The sequence below is a fragment of the Ovis aries genome, chromosome 11 (assembly GCF_016772045.2).
Source record: "Ovis aries strain OAR_USU_Benz2616 breed Rambouillet chromosome 11, ARS-UI_Ramb_v3.0, whole genome shotgun sequence".
NCBI lineage: Eukaryota > Metazoa > Chordata > Mammalia > Artiodactyla > Bovidae > Ovis > Ovis aries.
The window spans coordinates 13249452-13265569 of record NC_056064.1 but is presented as its reverse complement, the minus strand read 5'-3'; the positions used below and the strand labels follow the sequence as shown (position 1 = coordinate 13265569).

The following is a 16118-nucleotide window of genomic DNA, read 5'->3' as shown; positions in this document are numbered from 1 at the left end:
TTGAGGATCTGTGTCCAGTTTGGTGAGGGAAAGTTGGTTGGAAAATTGAGAGGAATGCCTCTGAACTGTTAAGAAATCTTATTCACCTTTCCTTCTCAGGGGTGTGACTCAGGTATGATTATTCTTGATATGGTTTCACGACTTGTATACCTGTCCCTCCCAACATCCAAGGGGTACACATTCTTCTGGAGACCTGAACAGAATCTCGCTGCAGCCTTGCTGTCTTTCTAAAGTCTTCCTTGGTTGTATGTATACAGAATTATAAACGTAAACAACAGAAGCAGTATTGTAACTGCTTCGATAAAGACTTCAAAAAATAGAAGGAAAGATAAAATAATCTTTGTGAAAACCAGAGAAAATGCCCAAATTGTTTTAATGCTGTTTTAGATCTAAAGTCCTTTTGTTAGTTTAGTAATATAAAATTTACTGTTGTTTAGTGGCTAAGTCGTGTCTGTCTCTTTCGTGACCCCATGGACTGTAGCCCACCAGGCTCCTCTGCCTGTGGGATTTTCCAGGCAAGAATACTGGAGTGGGTGGCCATTTCCTTCTCCAGGGCATATTCCCATCCCAGGGATTGAACTTGTGTCTCCTGCATTGCCAGATGGGATTCTTTACCACTGAGCCGCCAGGGAAGCCCATAAAATGAATGATCAACTTTTAATTACAGAAAACTGTATTCAATTTTAAGAACATAGTTTATTCACTTATTACAAATTTGCTTGAATTTAGTTTTGTAAGATCTTACATTTTCTTACAAATGTTTCTGTTAACAATTTGCAGTTATGACTTTATCCTGACATCAGTTAGTATACTGCAGTTCAGCTCTGACATTTACCACCTGGCTTTAGATGCCGCACGTTAAGGGCTCAGGTCTTCACAAAACTGCCCCTACTTTAGAATGTGGCCACAAGTGGGTTTCCCCGGCTGCCTGCGGTTCTGGCCAACTGGCTATAAATTTGGGGGTACCCATGACCCCTTCGAGTTCAGTAATTCACTAGAACAACTTACAGAACTCAGCAGAGTACTGTACGCATAATCACAGTTTTATTATAAAAGATACAGATCCGGACCAACTCAATGAAGAGACACATAGAGGGAGGTCTGGGAGGTCTGGGTGGGTCCTAAACAGTTTTTCCCTTCTTTCCCTGTACAATCCGGGTACCTAGTCCTCCCAGCATATCAATCTGTTCACCAACCAAGAAGTTCCACTGAACTTCAGGGTTCAGTGTCTCTATCAGGATTTCATTACGATGGCACCATTGACTGAATCATCGGCCACTTGATTAAACTCACCCTCCAGCTCCTGTCCCCTCCCCAGAGGTCCAGCTGACCCTCTAGTCACCTGGTTGGTTTTTCTACTGAGCAGACCCTGTCCTGAGTTATCTCATCTCTTAACGTAAACTCAGGTGTGATCCAAGGAGCTCATGAATAATGAAGGCACTTCTATTACTTGAGAAGTTCCAAGGATTTAGAGCCTGTCCCCCAGGGACTGGGGACAAAAGCCAAGTTCTTTATAATTTCATAGACCTACCACCCTTACGAAAGAATTCTTGAGTATCTTAGTTTTAGCTATTTTTGAGCCAAGTTTCAACTTTTTTCCCTAACCTCAGGACTTTTGTTGTTTTCTATTCTTGTTGTCAACAGCAGGCAATAAGCATTATTGTTTCTAATTCTACAGAAGTCAGTTACAGGAGACTGTCTACCAGTGTTCATTCCACTCTCAGTTCAGTAAAACTCAAGGACCTGATTGTGTCCACTAACCTCTAGGTTAGTGATTCTCAGAATTAGCTGCTAAGTATTTTAAAAAATAAACCTACTGGGTTCCTGGCTCTCAAGATTCTGATTCATTTCTAACCAGAGTCCAGGGGATCCCTTTTTGAAAAAGCTGTTCTGATAATTCTGTTGAACATCTGCAGCTGAGAATCAGCACTACTAGACTTGCCCTGGTGGCTCAGCTGGTAAAGAATCCGCCTGCAATGCGGAAGACCTGGGTTCAATCCTTGGGTTGGGAAGATCCTCTGGAGAAGGGAATGGCTACCCACTCTAGTATTCTGGCCTGGAGGATCGCATGGACTGTATAGTCCATGGGGTTGCAAAGCGTCAGACACGACTGAGCGCCTTTGACTTTCACTTTCACCACTAGACCAGCACTGTCCAGTAGAAACATATTGGACGTATATTGCAAGCCATATATATAATTTTAAATTTTCTATTGGGCGTATCTAATAAGAAGCAGGTAAAATGATATTTTGTTGTTGTTGCTGCTGCACCGGACTGCATGGCTTGTGGGATCTTAGTTCCCTGACCAGGGATTGAACCTGGGCCTTCGGCAGTGAGAGAATGGAGTTCTAACCACTATAACTGCCAGGAAATGCTCAGATAAAGTTACTTTAACATTTCATTTAATGCATTGTATCCGAAGTTTCATTTTAATATGTAATAAAAAGTTATTAACCAGAGATTTTCCATTCTTCTTACTAACTCTTTGGAATTTAGAGTGTATTCTCTGCTTCCAGCATGTCTCAATACAGACTAGCCATATTTCCAGCACTTCCTAGCCACATAGTCAACTCAACTGATCAAGAATTAATTAGGACAATCACACTGAGTGCTCTGTTTTATGTTAGTGGTAGTGCCCCTAGAAGAATTATTTTTACAAACTTTGATGTTGCTTATTTTGTAAATGGTTACGGGAACCAGTCACTTCTGACACTGTAGATATACTACAGTATTTTACACGTTTTAAAAATTATTCAGTGAGAACATAGAACAGGCATATAAATATACACATTTTACATATCTAATGCTGAATTATTTCCCTGGTGGCTCAGACGGTAAAGCGTCTGTCTATAATGCGGGAGACCTGGGTTCGATCCCTGGGTCGGGAAGATTCCCTGGAGAAGAAAATGGCAACCCACTCCAGTACTCGTAACACACCAAAAATTCTTGGGGAAAAAATTACATACATTCTTTACCCAGTTTTTTGCATTTTCTTTCCTGATACTTGGTCTTCCCATTCCTAGCCAGGCATTCCTTCGAAGTAGACTAAACCTATCCAGCAAGTCCTTGGGAGTATCTTTCCATGCTGTATTTTCAAAGCAAGACTACAGTCTCTTGTTGGGTACGGGGTCATCTTGTGGAATTCCATTCCTGTAGTTTGTCTTTGACTAGTGATTTAGCCCCTGTGGGTTTGGATGAAACATGGCTCTCTGTCTGCAGACTGACAACAGCAGGGTACTTTTTCAGGAAAATGCCCTAGAGGCCACTTGCATTGAAGACCATGTCCCATTTGTACATGTTTTGATTTTTTAGAGAAGTAGGCAAAACACAAGCAGCTGCCATGGCAGATAAGTGGAGCAGCCTCTGAGAAGAGAGAAGACACCCGCTTCTTTTTTATTTCAGCACACTTGGGCAATTAGCATGTGGTGGACATGTTTGGTGCCTTTTTGCTTAAATTTATTGAGATACTTTGTATTGCTTGACGTTTTTTAATACTTAAATTTTTAAAACATTTTATTGTGGAAAGGACATTTAACATGAGATCTACCCTCTTAACTTTTCAAGTATATAGTATATTATTGACTTTAGGTACAGTGTCGCACGGCATAACTCTCTGGCTTTTTTGTTTTGCTGTACTGAAACTTGTTTGACAATTAGTTACTGTGTGTTTCAGTATAATTTGACTGTGTTTTTTTTTTTTTCCTAATACACTTCTCAGTGTTAGGAAAGGCATCACATGACTAAACAGTTATTTAACAGAAATACCATTTCTTATTTCTGTGACCTTTCTTATCATCCTTCTTGCTAGGTAGGCTTCAGCTAAGGTATATTATCTTCTTCTTGCTCTTCCATGCAAGAGTTCCAGTTTTGCGGGGGAAGAGAGTGGCAGGGAACTGTAGTTGGGACTTACTTAGCATCCTCAGGTCTTACCAGAGTATCCGGATATTATCAAGTTCCCCTTCTTGTTAAATTCCTAATTTAAACATAGTAGGAAACCAGTGTATATGGAACACCTATATATATGAGAAATGTGTGTGTTTTCTTCCCTCTTTATCTTCTTAGCAAGTAAGGACTATGTCCTATTGTATGTGAATTTTTTTTTTTTTTTTGAGGGAAGGAGATTTTGGATTTTTTTTTTTTTTAAGGTAATTTGTAGCCAGTTAGCAATAGTCTTTTGGAGAGAAATGAGTGGGTTTCTTTTAGTCATTTTCTTGGTGCAGGCATAGTCATCATAGCTGATCCGCACTGAGAGAACATTTTATTATCATGCAGACTTTTAGGGCTTAATTCTTTTGTCTAAGATTCCATCAAGCCAGCTCTTCATTGAGTTCAACCAGTATTTTGCATGGATTAATCCTAGAACTCAAACTGCTATCATTCAGTATTCCCTTTTCTCTGTCTTTTTCCAGGGAGGCCCAGAGTTTAGACTCATAGTTGTGTATTTTTTATTATTCTGAATCCATAGTTTTATCATTCTCTTGTGCTGGTGGTAGAAAAGCTTGTTACACTAAAGCCTCATCCTAAATGTATTTTTGACGATTCATCGAATCGTTTGACGTTCACAATTTTACTTAGCTTTGGACATATTAAGCAACTCAGAATAATCTGGAAACAAATAGGCTCTTAAGGCAGCCTGTGTATTTCATCTTCTAAAATATAACTATATTTATGCAAACATATGTAAAGTATATTATCCCATAAACTCTATAGCCATGCATATGGCTGTGCATATTATGGCAGTCTGAGAGTATGAAATTTAAAACTCCGGATGATTTTCATAAGTAATACCTATTAGTGAACAGTTTGCCTTTTGAAACTTTTCATCTGTGATTCCGATAAGAAGCATCACAGTTGAATCGGAAGATGGAAATACAATTTGTTGTGTATTTCTGTACATGCATAATGGGTGAGGACCGATTTCTTAGACGGAAATCCATGTTTTAAGGTAACTCGAGTTGCACTGCACTTTCTCTGCTATTTGCTCCTTGTGAACTCGGCCCCCTGTGATAGAATGTTTTCATTCAAACACTTTCCATTTCTCTTGTCTCACATCCAGAAGAGATCAGCTATGTTCTCCCCTGATAGCACATTTCGGTCACGACTGTATTTAGGCTCCTGACACCTTCAGTTTCACTGTAGGTGGATGGCCTCTGGACCTTCTTTTCATGAAGGAGGTTGTGAGGAAGTTTAGAAATCAGAAGCCCCTACCATGGGACTCATCAGTGACCCATTGCCATTCTTGAGAATCCTGGTAATCTTTGACACCCAGAGATTAGAACCCTTCTTTGGCTTGTACTGAGAGACGCAGAAGTCATCCAATTTGTAGCATTTTTTAGCAGTGGGAGCACTTGGTTGTAGTTGGCAGGCCAGAATGAGCTATAAATAAATAAAACCCCTACAGCTCTTGCTTCCTTCATTCAAGGGAGTCTGCAGATAAGATGCAAGCATCTGGCAGAAGGGAAGATTCTCAGCACGTTTAAGTGCTTACCATCGTGCTTTCTGGTATCCATGGCTCAGCTTTGGCACTCTAGACTCATAAGCTTGGAGAGTCAAGTTTAAAACTCTCAATATATCATTAAGGTAGCCCAAGGTCCCTTCTTGTCAAGGAGGACAAGCTGATTCCAGGCGGAAGGAAAAGCGGAATCCTGGGCACCTGTAAATCCCTATAGTTTTGTGCTGTGGATTTGTAGCTAATTATACAGCAGGCAATAGTAATGTGTTGTAGCTCTGTTGGCAGACTCGTTTCAGAAAGAGCAGAACCTTCCAACAGAGCAAAGAAGGGGCTTGGAAGGGGGCTGCTGATGAATTAAGCAGTGATCATTTTACTGTAAACGAAAGCTCTGCCATGGAATTGGGGCATCTGAACAGCAAGGAGGTGGTCAGGGAGACGCCAACAGAAATACATGGTTCAGATGTGTTTTACAGCTCCTGATTCGGACTCTTCTGCAGAAACATGTTCACGCAAGGAGGCCACCACTGGTCACAGGCAGTCAAATTGTTCTTTCTCCTATGGTACTGCTGTTAGTTAGTAGGTTATTCAGCCAACCTCTTATGATTCTGCTTTACTGCCTGATTTCAAAAGATTTTCCTTATCCTGGCTCTGAGTCACAGCTTGATATAACCACTGCTTGTTTGCATGCATCCCCAATCATTTTCCTATAGGGTCTCCTTTTTTTCCCCCTACAAGTTAGAAGGCAGAAGAATCGGGAACATTTTTATATGATAAAAGATTTATGTAGGACCAGCTCAAATTCAGCAAAATGAAATTCAGCTGGAAGGGATGGTAAAAGGCTCTGAGAACTTGTGACTGCCAGAGAAGTCAGTGTTCCTTAAATAAAGAGGATTCAGCCAGCCGGCAGCAACTCTGACTTTGCATTCATATTGAAGCAGGCTCTCCAGCCATCCTAGGCAGGCAGATCGATAAAATCAGAGGTGACTTAATGCTGAGCACCTCAGCATTCAAAGGATTTCTCTTGTCCTCCTTTAAATTTAGTCTATATCGATGTGGAATGCTAACCTCTGGAGCTGAGGTGAGAAAATGCCGGGTTGGATTCTGATTTATGACACTTTATTTAGCAATGTCCTTGGAAAACATCCCCTTTGATTTCTCAGTTACCACATCTGTAAAATGGAGCTAATCTCCTAGAAGGAAAATGATTTTAATATTTTTCAAAACATAGTGAGTGAAGATTCATCATCTTAAGTTCTCTGAAGACCTAAACAGCAAATATCTTACAAATGAATTTATACTCTTTTTTTTTTCATATTTGAGAATGCAATTGATTGCCCTATCAGAGATTGAGCAATTTGTTTATTTTTGCATGATGAGAATGCAGTGAAATGTGGCAGATTTTGTTTTATTTTCAGCTATATAAATGGAATATTTGACTCATATACAATCTCCACGTTGGTGGTTGATTTCTGTGCAGACCACTGATCGAGCATTCTGGTGTATCACAATAGTGTGCAGTATGCCACATCGGTCATTTTCTTAAATTGATCAAACAGCCCCTATATAGAGTAACAAAATGTATAAATGATTGTTATGGACACGGCTAAGTGTTTACTCTGTAGTAAAGAGTTTAACCTTCCCTGCTTATCTCCCCAACAGCCCCACAGATTCTTATTCTACCAAAGGGGATAAACTGACTCTAAACTTACCTCCTACATGATCGATTTGAGGCCGGTCCTTTAAAGACTGGAGATGTTGGGAGTTTTGTTCTTACCCCATACTGCGTAGATGGTGCCCGATTCTATAACAAAGCAGCAGGGGGCTCCCTGTGCGAGCTAGCGGATTGCTGATAGAGAAGGGCTGTCTTTTTGTTGGTGGCGTTCTTTTCAATTCAGGCCCTTTTCTGCTGAAAACTTGGCCCTCATCTTGGGAAGGACTCCCTAAGGGATTCCAGTAGAGAGCCACAGAAGCAGTGAGACCATCTTATTAGTGTAAGAAATTGGTTAACAGTTGAGAGAGATTACCCTGGTTTCTGAATCCCCGAACTCTGGATGTGAAGGAGCCTGAGATGCTTTGTTTGTAGGGTCCTTCTTTCTGAACTGAAGTTTATCGTTTAGAGCCTGTGCAGGTGGCCTTTTTCTTGAGAATCCTTTATATCTTAAAAGGAGGACTTTCCTATATTCTCATTAGCATTTCCTATTAGTTTCCCGCTTCTTCTCTAGAACCCACGAGTGCTTGTTGTTTGCTGATGAGGACCAAGTACATGATAACGAAGGACCTCTTGTAAAATGAAACCCCTTCCCCCTAAGAGAGACGGAAAGAATCCAAAGAGCAAAGGTGCAGGTTTTTGCACTCAGAGGTTGCTCTTGCTGCCTTAGGCATCCGCTCTGTGATACAGGTTTGATGCAAAGAGCATCGCTACTCACAAATCACGCGAGGTATACAGTTTGTGTGCAGTGATATGTCACCACTCTTTATTTATATGGCCAGCTCAGTCTATTCTGCTCCTTTCACTGCCGTGGAAAGTGCATCATTTTCCTCCCTCTCTCCTCCTTCCCACATATCATCAGCACCACCCACTCTGTTCTGCCCATTAAGTCCTCTGTGTGCCAGAAAACCCCAACAATGATTAAATGCTGATAAAAGAGTGTTAGAAGGTTAAGATATCAACCAATCAGCCCCCTTACAGGACTCCTAAATTGTGGGTGGTGAGTGTAACTTTTCCCTTTTACCATTGAAAATAAGGGCTTTTATTTGGGTTTGTTTGTTTGTTTCAGTCGAGGAAATGACTGATGTCAAATTAAAGGGTGAGAAAAGCATTGGTGGTAAAGACCAAAGAGAATGCAAGAGACTTGCTTCACAGTTTCCATTTCTATCCTAGTGTTCCTCTCATGGTTCAGAAGCATTCTCTATCAGGAAATTCTAGTGCTTGCCAAATTTAGGTAAGGCTGTATTCATGGAAGGCCCAGAGATTTTAAATGTTTAAATGTCATGATTGCCCTAAATTAATTTTGTTTAAAAAAAGATTAATTTGTAATAGTTTATACTAGTCTAATCAGGGAGTCATTAATCATCAGCTTCCTGCATGATTTTAGCTTTAAGCTCCTATAGCACAGAATACCTGTCTTTCCTACACCACCCCCAAACCCCCCCCCCCCCCGCCCCCCGCTCTACAGGAGTGGAGTGAGAGAGAACTAGAAAAGGTGCTTGGAAACCCAGATTCCTGGTGTCTTTTCTTAGAGGACAGTTTTTAGGTTCCTCACACATCCTAGAAGATCAGTTAATGAGGGAAAGGCTGTGGCATCAACTTCTCTGAACCTCCTTATGGCATTTTTAGTAAAACAGGAGCAAGTAAGATGCTCTCAGAATCTTGTCAAGAATTATACCTCATGTTGAAGCTTAAGATAATATACCATATTATACAGCTTCAGTTAATTTTCATGAGCCTGTCTTTCATCTTTACTCTGCATTACTTTTGGTAATAGAGCTGTTGAAAAAAAGTGGTAAATACACTTTGACCCTTTCCATCAACAGCTGCTGTGGTAAGGTAGGTCAGCCTCTTTGGAGGCACCCAGTGGGTAGAAGCGTAATGAGCACTTAACTATGTCTGCGGAAGGACAGAGCCGCCACACTGGGACTCTTCATGACGGGTCTGTATCTGCTCTGACAGTTCTTTTATTGTGGCTTTCCCCTAACCTCTTGGTAACTAACTGTGGTTGTTTAATTACAGAGGGAACATCCCCACGCTAAACAGGTACAGTATATTTAGTTTTTTCCAATTAAAAGCCTCTTTTTTGTAACTTAGTGAACCCAGGAGAAAAAAATAACACTTCACTTGACAAGCTAATATGTTATCTTTCTGCTTGGAGGTCCTGAGCTCCCCTCTGGACATACTAAACTATACTTTCTGTTTGGAAAACATGTCTTCAGCTTTTTTCCAGCCGTTCAAAAAGCAACACTCAAAAAGTATGGAACAGCTCCTGTCTAGCTGTGGACAATAGGGGAATGAATCACCTGTCCGATGTTCAGCTTTGCTGTAAACATCTTTTGCTAAGTTCCCTGTCTAGTTTGGGGCTTTCATAGGAGAAACCCTTATGGTCACTCCTGTCCTGGCAAACTGTTCCTCAGTTTTCCAATTTTTTAGTTTCCTCTAATTTGCGCCTCCTTTTTGAGGAGCGCACAGGCAGAAATAGCTGATTTCATGTTTTATCAGTTTGTTAGCTGTTTTTCTAAAGTGTTAATGATGCTATGCAAGTCAAGTTTTATCTCAGACCTGTAATGAATTTAAGACTGGAAGAGTGTATCTACAGTTTTGATGTGTGTAGCCCTGTGAAGACGTTTCCAGACTGATATAACACAGAGTGGTACTTCTAATAAGTTGAGTTCCTTCTGCTCCTGAACCCAGCAAGGCAACACAATGCAAGTTTGAGAGGACAGTAATTTTGATTGGAATTCGCCAAGTGCTAAAGTCGGTGTTGAGCTCTTTGTAGAGGACCAGCAGTACACTGAAATATGTACAGACTTGTGTTTATTCTGTGCCTCTCCCTTTAAATATTAAGTGATCAAAACTGGTCATAGCTTTTAGTTTGGATGGGGAGAGGAAAGGGAGTGCTTCTGTTTGGTCCTCTTGTCTGCTCTTGGAGGGTAGTCTTGCTTCATTCCTGCCTGCCTTTGGCTGTCCTGGCCCAAGAGCATAGTACCAGGGGAAACAGAAATGTAGGTATTTCCCATGGGGTCTCAGTTGAGCGATAAAGATGCTTAACCCCATGCTTGCCACAAACACAACCTGTTAGCAACTTCAGGAGTTCCCTTTACGGGTTATCTGGACTCTCTTTCCTGTCTAACACCAGGCAGTAGAAAAGATACAATGCCTCACAAACTTGCTCCTTTACTAAACACATCTGGTGATCCTAGAAAAGAGGATGATAGCATTTCTGAGTTTGTGCAGCTCTGAATCCCAGTTTCTAGTGAACACCATGTGTAAGACTTGCTTGCCATGTGCTTCGTCTGTCTGTTTCATCCATGGTATCAATGGTTTCCTCTCCCACTCTACCTTCTAGTCCCTGGTAGTGTCAGAAGATGAAGCACTTTTTCATAGTCGTCTGCCAAGGGAATAAAAACCTGGAGTGTCAGTCTCTATAGTCTGTGTGAGCAGCAGTCCCATTTATAAAAAATTCCATTGCCATTTATATTTGCAACAGAGTATATTATATTTGCAACAGAGTATTTGCAACAATATATGCCCATATCTGGAGTCCACCTTGCTGGCTGTCTTGCGCCCTGCAGTACTACAGGTGGTACATTTGGAGATTTTTGAGCAGCTCCCCAAAGTTCAGGTGCCATTGCCACGCTCTGAACTTGCTTCAGCTCAGTATGCCGGTAACATGTGTCGGGCAAGTCCTAGAGGCACCCTTTAGCCTCCCTAAGAGGCTGTCCTGATGGGCTGGGCATCACTACACTGAACAGCGGTATCTGTCAGTACACACTGCTGAGGCACATCAAGGAACATCCAGATTCATTATGTTTCTAGATCGAACAGATCCATTCCCTTGGAATATCTCCAACACATGTTGGTCCTGCTTACACATACTTTGAGACGCATGCTCTGCCCTTCTGTACTTCGCTGGGATGCATTAAGGGCTTTTACTGATGATATGCTTATTTTGGTATAGAAATGTTTAAATATAAAAAAGGCAATTTGGCAAAACTGTTTCTCTTTCAAAAAGGGAGGAGCTATGATCCTTATGACTACTCTTCCCATCAGCCCAGTAAAGGAAAAGATAGACACCTCAGTAAAGTTCCTTTTATAGACTGCGACTTGCTTCTCTCTGATGAAACATGGGTTTTTTTGTGTGTTTTTTTTAAAATAATGATTCACTAAACCATTCCAGATGACTTAGAGTTGTTGTACATGTGGATATCTATCTGTGAATCCTTAATCTATTACAGTTCCTAGAGAAAAATACCTCCAGTGTTGCCTAGCTACCACTCACTTGGCTGGCTTACTTCCTTTTAAAAGAGAGGATGTTTGGGGGAAGGGGAAGATGCAGGATGGTTTTTCACCCCTATGTGCCCTTCATTCACTAGATATGTCATGATGTCAGTGTGTGAAAACCGCCATGTTATTATTCCTTAGGTTTTTACGTGGAGAAATTTACGGGGTGGTAAAAATACTGTTTGTGTGGAGGGAAAATCCCAAGGCAAGGGTTAATGTGAGTCTAGTAACATGGGCTTCTCCATAGTGGGTCAGAAACCAAGCCTGCGCTCTGCCCCCTGACCCTGTCTCACCTCTCTCCCCGCTCTGTCCCTCTGTTGTGGCTCTCCCAGTCCTTGCTCCTACCCTCCTTGTCTAACACACTTGGTTGAATTACCATTTAGAATGTCCTTCTCCTCCAACCTCAACCACTACGGCATGACTCACGTAGCCAGTGTCAGCGACGTGCTGCTGGACAACGCGTTCACTCCGCCGTGTCAGCGGATGGGCGGGATGGTCTCTTTTCGGACCTTTGAAGATTTTGTCAGGTAAGGCATCTCAGATTTCTGTGGAGTGAATAGAGGCTCCCAGATTAGCCACAAGCCAGCTAAGGAGATGTAGCCCTCGCTGGTACATGCCCCGGGAGAGGTATCTGTCCTTCCTTTCCACCCTCCTGAGCAGACCCTACAAGCTTCTACTTATTATATGGGTCTGGTCAGAAAAAAAGGAACAAACAAAAACCATCTTTTCCTCAATAGCTAGTAGAAGAAGCTGTCTGCTCTGTGATGAGTGAAATGCCAGGAGAAATTAAACACAGCACTAGAGTGAGCCCCACCAGAGACGATGCATCTTTTGATTAAATGCATTCAGCATCTATCTCTTGATGTATACTGGTGCATTACCCTAGGGGGAGGGGTAATTACATTGGTCTGTCACTGCTGTAGTCCCAGGCTCTTTCTGTTACTTTAAGACCGATGATGACAGCAATGCTCGTAGCTTACATATGAAAAACAAACAAAAAACACAACAGAAAAGCTTGGGCTTGTTCTTTTTTTAAAATAGAAAATATATATGGTTTATGAAAGTTTACACCATCCGTCCTCCTAATTTCTGCCACATGGTAGAAATTCTGCACGTCCTGTCTAGCCACTGGTGATTCTGTTCAGTTGACTGCTAAGCACGCGGTAGGACAGATGATTCTTTTAGACGGAGCTGGCCTGCCACTTCGGGTTTCTGCCCCTTTTCATGGTGGGTGTTTCTTTGGTATTTGGTATATTTCAGGATCTTTGATGAAGTGATGGGCTGCTTCTGTGATTCCCCACCCCAAAGCCCGACATTCCCTGAGGCAGGTCACACGTCTCTGTATGATGAAGACAAGGTACGGTGTCCCCTTTGGGAGAATGCTTTGCCTCTTCAGATATGGAACTTGTACTGTATATTCTCTCTCTCTTAAACATTTATTTATTTAAACTTTTTATCTTTTTGGCTGCAGTGCGTCTTAGTTGTGGCACATGGGCTTAGTTGCTCCGAGGCCTATAGGATCTTAGTTCCCCAACCAGGGATCAAACCCACGTTCCCTGCATTGCAAGATGGATTCTAAACCACTGAACCACCAGGGAAGTCCCCTGTGTACTCTCTTTATTATTATTACTTAATTGTATATACCTCATTTAAGTATTTTTGGAAACAGAACATAAATTCTAACCTAAAAACAAAAATAACTGAATTAACCATGGAATCCATAGTGTAGAATGAACTCGGCTGTATGCTCTGCAGCTGCCTCTGGGTCTCTGAATATTGCCTCAAAGACTTGAGCTCTGGTTGCTTTAACTCTTGATCATGGATGGCTTGTATGTTTGCAGAGCAGTGCTTTTGTATTTTCAATGAATGGTGGGCTTCAGGTAGCAGAAGAAAATAGGCATTTTGTTTAAAATTTTGTCCTTCTATTAAACCCTTCTTTCCATTTCTCAGTAAACACTTGGTCCTGGTTTTTCCCTACCAGGTTATTTTCCCATAATGGTTTGATCCTTCCTCTGTTTGACAAATTGTTAGGAAATAATAGGAAAAAAAAAACAACATGGGAGTATGTTCAGATAGCTTCTTTTCCTCCTTTTCCTTTACATTATCTGAAGAAATGTTGCAAATGGTTTCATTCCCATTTTATCGGTGAAATGGTTGAGACAATGGTCTTCACGTTCATAGCAAGTTAAGATTTGGGGCCACCTCTAATTAATGCCTTTGCCGCCTTATTGTTTAAAAGTTAGGTGGCTTTAATCTCCATTGTGGGTGTTGGCAATGGTTTCATTTTCTTACTCGTACAAGTGGGCAACCCAAAAATATTCTGGGAAGGGGGGGCATGTCTCTTTTCCTAGTATCCTACCCAAGTACTGTAACTTTTCTCTGCCCCCGTCTTAGCTAGCCTCCTGAGTGCTTTGTGTCGTATTCTTGGGTTACAGGTCCCCAGGGATGAACCAATTCACATTTTGAATGTGGCTATCAAAACAGACTGTGACATCGAGGATGACAGTCTAGCAGCTATGTTCCGAGAGTTTACCCAGCAAAACGTAAGTCTTCATGTGGGTGGACACTGGCGATGGCCCCTTTCCTGCAGCCTGTGTGACGTATCCATCCTTTTCTCAACTGCTATTTGTAAGGCCTTATCACTGATAATGGCTGTGTCTTTGACATAGTTCTGCCTCTAGGGGTAAAATTCCAAAGGGATTTAATAGTTTGAAATATATATCTTTTTTATGTCAAGAAGTATAGAACTTAAATATTCAAAATGTTTTAAGGAAGAGAAGTTATATTGCTGGATCTTTTCCAGAGCTCCAGTCTTGAACTTCACCTGCTGCATTTCCTCTGATGACTTAACCACACATGTCGAGGCCCAAGCTCCCCTCATGCTCCCTCTATGTCTTTCCCTCTCAGCCCTGAAAATATCAGTTATAGTTCCATCCTCCTTTCAATTTTATGTCACCTGGGTGTCTTGTGTTGACATCACGCTCCATAGTCAAGGCCTGAATTCCCATCATTTTCCTTCACATCTTCTGATTCTCACATCCCCCACCAAAAAACTAAACAGGAACAAAAATAACCTCAAGTAGCCAAGCCCTTTGTCCCCAGTCATTCAGAAATCATTGACTTCTTTCTCTGGTTTGCAGTTCCCTTATTCTACCCCTCCCTCCCTGCCCGTTCCTTCCTCCTTTTGCTTCCAGCCCCCTTCTTTTCAGTTTTTTAATTCCCACTACCATCTCTCTAGTTTAGACCCCTCCTCACCTCATTCCTGAGTCATCGTGACAGGTTTACTTCTGATCCTCACACGTCCCCTCCAGATAGTCTCCATTCTACTGACTGGCACAAAAATAAATGTCCACGGTGCCCCCTTGCACTCAACAGTGATTCTCTCTACCTTCCGGACACCTCCTTGCCTTACTGTTTAACTTAGCCTATTAATGAAGGCCCACAGTCTAGCCTTTGCTGTTCCGTGAGAAGACCCAGGTCTTTGTCTCATCTACCTTGTCTGCGTGCTCTCTTCAACTCCCCTTATCTGGAATGTTTTCTACTTTTTTTCCTTCTTCCTTCCCTCCTTCCTGTCTCCCCCTCCCCCTTTCTATCTAAACCCTGCTTGTTTTAAGAACTGTCTCCAATTTTCCCTTTTATGAGGACTTCTCTGTGTAGCCTTAACTAAGATGTATTTTCCTCCCTTGAATTTCTAGGTGGTCAATATAAATTGATTAACAATAGTAATACTTTAAATTTTGAAAGACCATCTGTATAAATTTTTTAACTTATTAACACCTTACTACAATCCCATGGGGTTAGATTAATCGAGAATTACTCCAACTATACATGTGGGGAAAAGCTCAAGCTCAGAGTGGTTAAGGCCCTTTAATCACCAGCTGGTAGGTGATAGAGAAAAAAAAAAACTAGAGTTTAAGGCTTTTATACCAGCTCTAGGGGGCACAGATCTAGGTACTTTAATAAATAATACATTCAGATGCTTGTAGTCTAAGGTTCAAAATGATCGTCTGTGCTGTACGATAGATGTCAATGTACCCTTCCTCAGCTGCCTTTCCCTACCATGTGTGCTCTCTGAATGGAAAGCATCTAGCCCGTAGTGCTTGTCATAAGGAACTCAATAGATTTTTTTATTTTTTGGCCACACCTGGTGGCATGTGGGATCTTAGTTCCCCAACCAGGGATTGAACCCACATCCACTGCATTGGAAACATGGCATCTTAACCACTGGACCATCAGTGATGTCCGATAGATTTTTAAAAATCCAACAGTGTAAACAATTAGTGCCATAGGTGTTCACATCCTGTCATGCTAATGGTCAGTACCTAGGAAAAGATGGTAATTTGTGCTTAACGTGTGTCCTAGCATTTTCCCCACGATGCTTTCGCAGCACATGAACTGCAGTGTGGGGCTGTAGTGCGGAAAGGCCATTCCAGAGAAGTCAAAGTCGGAGGCCATGCCTGGGAATTCTTCTCTGGAGGAGAAATCTGCCTCCTGTCTTGCCCTTGACTTGTGCGTGATCGCATAAAATTGACCTGAGACCAGCAGCCAGGGAGTCGGGGAGAGTCCTAGTATTGTGCTTGGCTGCTGGTGCTGGTGCTTGGTGAAGTAATCTGTCAGAGTTTCTTCCCAGGTTTTGAGCACTAATTCCTCACATTTGATTGTTTCATCCTC

At 41.7% G+C, this 16118-nt stretch overlaps 1 protein-coding gene across 6 annotated transcripts in view; it reads left to right on the top strand.

The window, feature by feature from the left end:
- Positions 1–16118, top strand: part of ACACA (acetyl-CoA carboxylase alpha) — a 288377-nt gene that overhangs the window by 159086 nt on the left and 113173 nt on the right. For all 6 annotated transcript variants that reach the window (NM_001009256.1, XM_042255219.2, XM_060394702.1 and 3 more), the window contains 4 exon segments: positions 9183–9206; positions 11831–11974; positions 12708–12804; positions 13883–13990. In NM_001009256.1, coding sequence (NP_001009256.1) covers positions 9183–9206; positions 11831–11974; positions 12708–12804; positions 13883–13990 — 373 coding nt within the window.